The 10,992-nt window shown below is 40.9% G+C and overlaps 1 protein-coding gene across 1 annotated transcript in view; it reads right to left on the reverse strand.

Moving 5' to 3' along the window:
- The window catches only part of LOC118407796 (mucin-like protein), a 16,690-nt gene extending 5,922 nt beyond the window's left edge, over nt 1–10,768 (reverse strand). Inside the window, exons 1-10 of the mRNA XM_035808329.1 lie at nt 10,626–10,768; nt 7,318–7,446; nt 5,657–5,751; nt 5,114–5,206; nt 4,536–4,655; nt 3,868–3,999; nt 2,362–2,495; nt 1,757–2,024; nt 1,041–1,135; nt 560–653 (exon numbers count right to left, since the gene is read on the reverse strand). Of these exons, the coding sequence (XP_035664222.1) occupies nt 560–653; nt 1,041–1,135; nt 1,757–2,024; nt 2,362–2,495; nt 3,868–3,999; nt 4,536–4,655; nt 5,114–5,206; nt 5,657–5,751; nt 7,318–7,446; nt 10,626–10,708 (1,243 nt within the window). The 5' untranslated portion in view covers nt 10,709–10,768. The remainder of the gene's footprint in view (nt 1–559; nt 654–1,040; nt 1,136–1,756; nt 2,025–2,361; nt 2,496–3,867; nt 4,000–4,535; nt 4,656–5,113; nt 5,207–5,656; nt 5,752–7,317; nt 7,447–10,625) is intronic.
- Nucleotides 10,769–10,992: the final 224 nt, after the last annotated feature.

The following is a 10,992-nucleotide window of genomic DNA, read 5'->3' on the forward strand; positions in this document are numbered from 1 at the left end:
ATGAATCAACCCCGGTCAGGGGAGCGATACCCACCTGCCTGGCCTGAATCTACGTGTTACGGCGTCATAACCAACGTGGAACGGGGCCTTCTGATTGGTCCGCGGCGCCTGGCTATATGATAATGAAATATATCAAACAAGGCGACACTGGTAGTTTCAAACAATCCTGTAATGTACGGTATAGAATACGGTACACTAAAATCATAATAAACATACCGTTATATCGTTAAAAGTCAACTCACGGTTTGATCTGCGCATACCCGAGATCAAATATGAACACTCCGAACTTGTAAACTACTTGTATATACCATGCTTGATAACGTCACCATGTCCGGAGGGCTGCCCGCCCTAACCCGGGACCTCACCGCCCCCCCCCCCCCACGTTGCCCCTTGCGATGTTATTTGGGGGGAGCTATGATGATGATGATGATGATGATGATGTCCAGACCTGTTTTGTTTGTCTTAGGGGCCTTCGACTGTGTCCACAATGCATTTCATTGCGCAAGCGCAGTTCAAATCCTGAACTATCTTATTCTGATTGTCCTCTGTGATCACCTACCTGGGGTAAACCATTCCTGCTTCCGCTGGGGGTACACAAACGTTGCGAATGAATGAGTGCCGTCTGTGGATATGGCCAGCTGGAAAGTGTTTCGCTGTTGGAGAATAACGAAGTCATTATGAAAAACTCGACGACAATATGACCTATGTGATATACTGTAATCGTCTTTCCTTGCAATTTACGACGTCAGAAAGTTGTATAAAGCATACAACAGAAGGCTGTAAGACAGTGGATAAAATTAGCGTCTTTCTACGTCTAAGCCTTAAGGGCGTGGTCACGTGTAGGTCGTTCGATCGTCGTACGATTTTGATAATAGGGTTTTTAAGCAGACAGTGACAGAGCCAACCACCCACAAGGATCCAAGAGAGCGTTTTTTGCAGCAAGACTGCTGACACATGCATGGCTGCCCCAAGTTAACGATCGTAGGACGATCGCACCAACTATGTGACCGCGCCTTAACGACAGTTTCCAGCAAACCTACCCGCAAACGAGCTGACTCCACGGGACAGCCCGAGACTGAACAGTCTGGTGGAACGTTCGCCCACGTGATCACCATCGCCCAAACTGGCTCGTAAGCTGTTATTGTATGGAAAAGAAATAATGTATACAATAAATCAAATTTAAAAAGCTTCACTTTCGTAATATAGAAGGTACTAGAAAGGCCGACGTTTGCTTGAGAGCAAATACAGCATATTTCAGCCATACCCATTCCCACGCAACATTGGACTGTTCCAAGTCACCCCTGCGCAAAAATGAAACTTGAAAAATAAGTCTAAGTCCACTCTACCCTGTGCCAAAATTCAAGTCATTTGGTCCTGGAACGACGGAGATACCGTGTTTTGAAGATCTGACAGGAGAAAGAAAGAAAGAAGAAGAAGAAACATTACGAATACAATATATTTCACCATACCTATGGTATGGCTGAAATATAAAAAGGATAAGATATTGGAGATTCAACAGGGTCATTATGATGGAAGTAAAATGAACTATCTACATCCGCTGAAACGAGACGGGGTCTGACACCGATTTCCAACCATCTTTGACCCTTTGATCACGCAGAAGGTCACGTGTTCATGTTTCTTTGAAATAAAGAGAAATTCTTCTTCATAGTAATTTAAACAACGTAGTGATAAAATCAGCAAATAAGGATGATAAAAAGTTCATGACAGGCAAGATTAAAGACGAATGCATACACACCAGGAGAATGGTAACCAGGGGTACTGCGGCCGTCAGCGCTGGCTTGTTCCAAGATGGCGTCGGTGTGTTCGTTGCCATCCCCCCTCTCGTACGATTTGTAGTAAAACTTTGTCTTCAGTCTTTCCGGTTCACCATTCAGGAGGGTGGGGTCAGACTTGGAGAGGTAGGGTGCTAGGGCCGCCTTCTTGAACCAAGCTGATTTGTCCAGCTTTAAAGGAGTAGCTGGTCGAATGTTGCTGTCAAACTGCACCACTCCATTGTCACAGATCTACAAACGTGCAATAACAGTAAAAGGCAAAATTATCTTGACTCTTTGAGGTTCGTTTGCTTCTTTCACTGGAATCTTAACCATCCATTTTACAGTTATAATTTCATGTGCGCCCTACAACACAATTGATATTTACATTTAATGCATACACAAAGACCATACATGGTTCTTCTATCTTACTTACAGTTACAAGAAAGAGATTGCAGCCTGTAAATGTCAAAAAGTATAGTTTTTCAAGACACGATGAACAAACTTTACATAAAAAAGTTAGATCCGTAACTTAGAAAATAGCCACTCTCTCTCAAGCACACACTACGGTAGAAGTCATATTTCTTACATATATTTTGTGATGTCGCCTTGTGAAGAATCGAAAACCCTCCAAGGGCAGCTCGACTTTCTTGCATGTTTTCAAGAACTCCCACGTTTTAGCTTCCTCACCAACTTCCTCGCCGTACGGATACATGTCGTCCTCTGTGAGTGAGGAGACAAGATGCAAAATGTGAGAACAACGAAGGGAAATGTTACAACGAGAATAGGACAATGTGTGTTCGCTCTTTCTTCTTCCCTTTTCACCATCTTCTTTTCTATGAGGGCGGTTCAAAAATTAATGCCACTGGTTTTATAACAGGCTCATCATTTCATCGAATGAGTTGAAATTTGGCACAAAGGTACAAGAATATATCCTCTTGAGATTGATTTGATCTCAATTGGTGGTTGAGATTTTATGAGTTACTGAGTTGAGTTCAAGATGGCCACACCCTTGTTATCCCGTCGGAAGAAATTATAGGGTCAATTACGTGCAATTGATAACGTCCCTGAATCACTTATAGCAATTGTAAGAAACTAAAATTGCACATGTATCAAGTTGCATTTCTCTATAAGCCACATGCCTATTTTCATCTTTTAAATCCAATCACTTATTCTTTTTTCGTTCCTGTGGTGAAGTGAGGTTGTCAGGATCGTAATTAGCGGTGGATCAGGGGTGGGCTGCTTAAAGTTTCCGTAACCGACTTTTTTTATCAACTAAGAAAAATCAAACTTAGCACACTTCTTGGTCTTGAAACAGTTAATAATTGTGCCAAGTTTCGCATCTTTTGGCTAATCGAAAAGCATTCTACAAAAACCTTTATTCAACAAATCACGTATTTGGCTATTAATCAAACTGCCTTTAATATAGCAACTCGCTCCATTCTAGTGGCTGTAAAAGATGAACCATTGAGAGTTCAAACATGAAATTTGGCATAATCTATAGAGACATTTGTTATTATACAAGTGAAATGTCAGCTTCCTACAATAGTTTTAAAATGGTCAGATCCAGAGGAACTGATCTCTTGACAAGCTTCTAAGGGTGTGGTTATCTTGAAATCAACTCAGCTGCTCATAAAAAACTGAACCACAAATTGAGATATCTCAATCTCAAGAGGATATATTCTTGTACCTTTGTGCCAAATTTCAACTCATTCGATGAAAACACGAGCCTGTTATAGAACCAGTGGCATTACTTTTTGAACCACCCTCGTATTATAGTTGGCATATGTTTCTCCTGACATAATGGCCACAATGAAAGTGATCCATAAAATGATATACAGAGAGCTAAACGGGGAATATAATCCTTTTAGACTTTGTTTACTAGATGAAATACTCGTGATACAAGGAATCAGAAATCAAAATCACGGTGGTGACATTCGACATACAAAATTGGTTTAAAAACATTTATCGTAGGTCACATTGCAATATGAAACCTGTCATTGCTAACTATTTCTTTCCTGCAATCTTGAAATCAAAACCATTATTATCATTTAAAACAATGATTGTCCTTAATCAAACTTGTCAGCATCCGTACCGTTGCAGGAGTGACCATCAGTGCCGAGCGTGTACCCATCGTTACAGGTGCAGTGGTACGACAAATACGTGTTGACGCAGTTCTGCTCACAATCTCCGTTTCCGGTGGCGCATTCGTCCACGTCGACTTCCTCTGCAGCAATTAAGATACGAAAAAAAATGTACGTGTACATTCTAAATGGCAATCTAACAACGGAATTACTGTGTTCGTCACAAGTTATGCTTCGGTCCCAATTGCAATCGGGGCCCGGCCGGGATGCGGAAACGAAAAAGAAATTCTTTATCAAGCAATATACACAGATGATGTCCATAACTATTTTTTTACAGTTTGTGTCTTTTCTTTGTCCTTTATATGATACTTTTCATTCCCGAAAACTGACTGGAAATGTGACAGTAGCATTACGTAGTACATAGCTACTACAAATACGCTTCTTGCAATAACTGCTGGTGGTATTGTTATTCAGAATGATTCTGTACCTGAAAATCTAAAGTGTTAGATTAGACAACAAGTAGATGATAAGGTGTTCAGTACTGGCTCGTGAGACGTAATATATTGTTTTATCCGTCATACATTAGTGACATACAAGCATATATATATATATGGAAATTTTGGCTGCAATGCACAAACATAAAAACAACAACAAAAGTCAAAACAAACATTCCCTCTACCTTCACATCTTGTCTCACTGATAAGATGGAAGCCCGGATCGCAGGAGCAGATGAAGGATCCGTCCGTGTTGATGCAAGTGTGATCACACTCCGCAATACCGAACCAACATTCATCGACATCTGCCAACAAACAACAATTATATTAGCTGCGAACACGTGCATGTTCCTGATGTTTGAAATATACTGCAAACGCATAGATAAACGAATATATAGACAAGCATGGCCCATCTCATCACCAAAACAAGAAATCAAAGATCTCTTATTCACATGAAATATTATGTAAATTTCATGTTTTGTTTTGTTTTTATTATTTGTGAATTTCTTACTTATACTGTCTATCAAGTTTTCCACTGTCTCTCATAAGCCAACAGACATTAATATATCAGGATATTGTAAAAAGGAAATGAGATGACCTTACGTAATAGGCAAACAAACAAATACACACACCGACAATACCGGAGGTAATAAGATAAACACTATCCTGCCGTATCAGCTCCCTTAAATATATCTACCGAAGATGCACAATGAAGAAGATTCGACAGTGGAAAAAAACAAACTAAATCGACGTGAGTATATACCTCGATCACACTGTCCTCCTTCCCAGCCTTCGTCGCATTCACAGACGTTTGTGTTCACACACAGTCCGTTTACACACGGGTTGTGGCAGTCGGCTGGAGAATATGGAAGCGGAGTTTTGCATGAATACATTGTGTACCTGAAAAAACGTTTTATGACTAGTCTGATACGATGATAACCGTTTCTAAGACAGACGTTCGACATGACAATGAATAGAGACCTTTAATATACATTTTTTTAGCATATAAGTTCGGCTTCTCCATGCTTCTTGGTAATAGTGTGAAAATGTAGGATTGTATGAGTTTGACACAATGGATGAGGAATTTTTTCATGTACAACTAAAGTGAAGGAATTTATTTTTCATATAACTAAATAGTATATTTTTGATAAAGAGATCGTGGAATACTTTAAGACCTGGTGCGGTGAGTAAAAAAGTATGTTTCGGCTACATGAAATCTATTCTCCTATGGGCTCATGTGAGTGGCAGAAGCTTCTAACCCAACCACTGAGCCACATGCACTACAGAAAACAAGACAAGAGTTCACCTCGGCAGATATCAGCGATACGGTTCCAGCCGACGCAGCACTCGTAATCGGTGAAATACTCAGTCTGGTACCGGGTAACCAGCGATCGTGGAACCCTGGAAATGTGCCAGCAAAAAAATGAAACTAGAAAGGCAGACATTTGCTTGAGACCAAATACTATTTATCTGACCAAATACAGCCATACCCCTTCCCACGCAACATTGGACTGTTCCAAATCACCCCTGCTAAAAATGGAACATTTTAACAGTAACATATCCCCAAAAGTGAACTAATATTGTGAATTGATTTCAGGTCAAAACGTAGCTTGCCCAATATACCCCGGGCCTATATGGAAGAATATACTCTTCCTCAGGAGCTCCTATTTATAACTATTTGGTTATTGGAATCGCGCCAGCTCCTATTTTTCCGAAAGTGACAAAAATCACCACACCTTCAATTCAGAAAATTTTCATCATGAAATTAGCTATTCAACAATTTCCAGTACGATAACTAGGTCTAAGTACCGGTATAAGCTCCTTGTGATGTGGGTACATTTATTATTGCAGTGAATTTTTTTTTTATTCAAGTAGGGCACACGTTTTAATAATTATCAAGCAGGTACAGGTACTGTGTAGTAGGAGTGGTAGAAATCGTACGCGTTTTCTTCAAGCTGAAAACTTAAATCTTCTTCTTGTTTTGTATGAGCCATTACCTAAACGGAGACGTCTCGAATTTCTAAGAATTTTAACCCCCTGTCGTTTCATATTTTTTTCTGAAAAATCCCAGGACCAACAACTTAACTTGATGTGGCTTTATCTATATATTTCATTTTCCTTCTTTATTAAGTATATAATTCTGTATACCACTGTTAAACTGTTTTACTTTGCATGCAATCAACCATCGGGCCTAATCTTGTCTTAGTGTAACAACTTCCTCCGCGTAGCGTGCGAGACCCGGAAGATAGGAGTGTCGACCTTGTTCGAGGGTTTCTTTACTTGAAATCGTCGGTCAGTGGTCATACCCTGGCACTGAGAGTGTTTTATTGGGCTGAAACTCTGGCAGTTTAAAGTTACTTACAATTTGAATGTTCAAAGTTTATGTCGTACAACAACAACAACAACAACAACAACAACAACACTAGAAACACCTACATTTTTCTCGGAAGAAAATACAGCACTTTTCTTTCCAGTCCAGTGATAGAAATGTGGCAACTATAGACAGGTGGCCAGTATAGAGAAAATGCTGATCTATTGACTAAGAGCAATAAGTTACACATGATTTCAGTACCCACTGATCTTTACTTATATAAACATTGCACAGGTAAGTCAATTGTTGAGATTTTCAGTTCAAATAATTCCGAAGAGAAATATTGATGAAAAAATAATCATTCTCGCCACTGTCAAACTTTCGTATCAAAACTAAACGCAAACTGTCCAATTTTCCCGCGATTTCTAGGCAAGTAAAATTTTCTCGAATGTCTCAACTGACCCTGCCAAAGTTAAATCTACCAAAAAATGATTGATGTTGCTAATGCGGTATGTTAGTAAATTCATCGACAAAGACTTGTATTCTGGAAAATTGAGGTAGTGTACCTTTTAAAATTCAGTATGCAGTACCTTCTGTCCTTCATTATTACCTCCATGAAAAAAGTCGAGGAATTGGTCTTCCTATATAACCCCTACCTGTTCTCGTGTTGAAGGCCCAGATAGGATTCGATGTAGTCCACAAAATCCGTGGTCCGTTTCCGCCTTAGTTCCACCTGGTAACTCACCTGGCGAGAGTTGACGAAAGTGCAGACACTACCTTCCGGTCTGTGCAGGGAAAGATGGAAAATGTTGAGAATGTAAAAAAAAATCTTGATTTCCGCGGGTTGCACTGATAGAAAAGGCATCCGTTTTTTTAATGAATGAAGTAACGCGGTGAGAGTGTCCACTCTTTAGGGCAAGATGGCAAATACATTGTCGACGTCTTTACTAATGCTACGGTACCATTTGCACCGGTGCCCGCATGGGGTGTATCTAGCCCCCGGGCAGTCTTTGAAGCCACAAATTTGTCCCGGTGGACTGTTTGATACCGCGAGATTACTAGTACCTCTCGGTGTTTACACGGTTCGTTAACGGCATCTATTTGTTGTCAGGTCCCGGGTTGATTTTAACTTCGCGTTTTTTTTTAATCCAAAGGTTCTGTCGTGCCCCAAAATAGTCCGGTAGCTGCAGAGACCCATAGGGGTCACGTAGGGGTCACGACCGTAGCATAAGGTTAGTATTTCTAAGCTATGACCCGCTTGTGTAAATAATATGCACTGTACTGCTCTGTGAAGCGGCTTCTTCGGCTTAAAATCAATCAAAATGAATATGCAGATAGATGGTATTACATGTACATGTAGTTGCATCTGAAATAAATGGTACCGTTGCCTTCTGTCCACAAAACTATGAACCCCACAAGGGCTCTTTACATCAGTACAACAGACAAGCAATGAGACAATAACAAGGGTCATGTGGTAACCCCTGGGGTCATTCAACGCCATACCAAGTCACTGATACCTCATCAATCACATATAAGGCACTAACAGCAACGTACGCAGACGCTCCCTAGCGACCAGCAGTACTTAACGCTTTCCAACCGGACGGCGCTCTTGTCGCGTTCTCTCTGCGACCTATGTATAAAAATTTGACAGATCGCTAAACGAATTGTATACAAAAACTAATCTTTTGACGTGTGTGTTTTGTCGTCTTTTCATTCACAGTTTTACATTTTGTATGATATACATGTACGTATCCAATGCACACAATCATCCGTTTAAGGTGGCAGCGCGATCACTGTCTACTTAAAAGGGGACCTTGCCAAGAAAGGATTAGTGATGGTGGACATTATCAAGACTTTTAAAACACTGAAAACTGACAAGTTTTTACTAACAGTTGGATGACCGGCTCATTTGCCGTAGCGTACACCAGGGGGTATTTCTTGACTCTAGTGTCGTTAGACCCTTCTACGTACTCGTAGCAGCTAGTAATTTGTTAGTCCTAAAAAAGGAGCATTTGTCTTCTTTCGACCAAAACTGGCACGTTTTTCGGAGAAAACACCTCAATAGGACAACGACCGACACCTCCTATCTGCGAAAAACGTTCGCGTCGGTACAACACGTACGGTGTAAGGGGACACCAGTCGATTGAATGACATCCAATGACGATACGTACGGTATTTGTTTGGTCACTGTAATACAACCAGGAGAAGGCGACAACAGATATGTTTACGTTCAAGACCAGAGAAAAGAGAGGGCGCATGACTAAACCTTCTGCGAATATCAACAGTTTCATGGAATTATGCTTATAACTTACTAGTATATCATCGCCTATCATAATCTTATATGCGCATTTGGGCCATCCTCCTAACGCCCGGTCCCCAACGGCACTACCTTATGGGGCCCTGCTGTCCCAGGGCCTACCTACGGGTATTATGATTGTCGCCACAAACAAGCTGTCAACCAATCAGAGAACAGGCCTTCCTTGGGCTTCATTTTGTCGGAAGCTGTCTCGCAAAGGCCGCTGGGAAGCTATCGGCCAATCATGTTACGTATTACCATGACTTTGTTTGCTCACCATGCCAACGCCCGATCCCCAACGGCTGACTGCCCATATAAGGGCAAGCTCATTAATATGTAATAAGTAGGGCGGGTAATACCGCCGGCAAAAGGGAAGGAAAGCAGAGTACAGTCAGGAATAAATGACTGACGGTACTCTGCTGTAGGAGAATGATTTGGGCAACTCTTTGCTGTCACAACGACACACGTATGAGTATTAAGAAAGTAGCATGTAAGATGTAAATGCCTACCTGCCTACCTGCCTAAGTGCCTAGGCCAGTGACTGGCCCCTTGCTACAAAAGGCTTCAAAATCAAGATGTAAATGAAATACATGAAAATACATAATTGCTAAGTAGCGATATGCAGCATGCTACATGTGTGATCAGAAACGTTTTATATCTACATATATTATATGCAAAGTAGAAGTGAGTCCAGATATTACTTGCCGACTGCAATACACACTGCTGACTTGTACACAGACCAATGCCTATTCACAAACTTTACGCAATGTCACACACTTGAACTGCTCTAAAATGGATTTCCCCTCACCATCTCTTGAAATGTGTATACTTGTGTGAGCAACAACATCTTTTAAAGACTACCAGATTAGCCGATCGCCAGCGCGTCAGCCTTTCAGTCAGGGATTGGTGGATGTTGGTTGTCAAATTCAGCAGTAGTTTGTGCTCGACATGTGCACGAATCATGAGCTCATTAGGTTCGGGTTAAACACCAGGTAAGGCTCAAGTAAGTAACTGCCGGTCAAAATGCGAAGGAGTTCTTCTTAGTCGCACTTTAGCGGATTTTTAACACCGCACACCACAGTTTTGAACGGAACTAAGCGGTTTAAAGTTTTCAGCGGAATACTACAAACACTACTATAAGCGTACAAACCATGGTTCTGATCACTACGTCGGTAGCGACATCGCCTAATAACTGAAAACAAGAAAGAGGCAACCGAAACGTTGACATAGACAAAAACAAGGTTACGTAATTGAAAACTCCATGTTTCCCAACCCAAAACTGTGAACCCCACCACCCTGTCCTAAAGAATCGGGACTGCTAAATACTATAGACCGCACGAACACATAGTACATACGTATCACTTATAGAAATACATATACTAGATTTTAACTTACAACGTTACATCATCTGAACACTAAAAGTGTTTAGATTTACATTATAGATTGGGTTTTTACAGTGGAAACGAAATTTCGTACAGCTGAAAAGGTTGAGACAATGTTTGACATTTTTCGCACCTTTATGTCACATTTCCATTCGTCACAAACGCACATACCGTGATATACGACCTTCTGTTCTGGTTACTCAAAAATGTACAAAGAAAGTCGTTCGTCCTGGTTCTTAAGAGGTAGAGGAAGAAATCACCAAATTAAATAAGGTTCTCAACTTACCCTCTTAATGTAGTCTGCGACATAACCGCCGAGCAACACCACAGAAACAACCCCAGTACAGTCCAGTGGCGAACTCCCGCCATTTGGCACTTCTTGACTTAACTCTTCTTCAGCTAACGGATAACTTTAAACGGCACACAGGCTGTAACGGTACACAACTAGTCCGACTGAGTTTGTTATCTTCTTTTCCTCTTGTTTTTCGAAGAATGGATCACGCTGTTTATTTTGGCAAGTACTTTAGGAAATTCCAGGTAATGACCTTACATCACAGCATTGCGTCACTGATAGACATAAAGGAAGGTGTAACTCTGTCTGTCTGACTTTGTTAAAAGTTTGTTTACACGTTACTCGAGACGCATGTTTACCA

Source organism: Branchiostoma floridae, unplaced genomic scaffold, assembly GCF_000003815.2.
Source record: "Branchiostoma floridae strain S238N-H82 unplaced genomic scaffold, Bfl_VNyyK Sc7u5tJ_1474, whole genome shotgun sequence".
NCBI lineage: Eukaryota > Metazoa > Chordata > Leptocardii > Amphioxiformes > Branchiostomatidae > Branchiostoma > Branchiostoma floridae.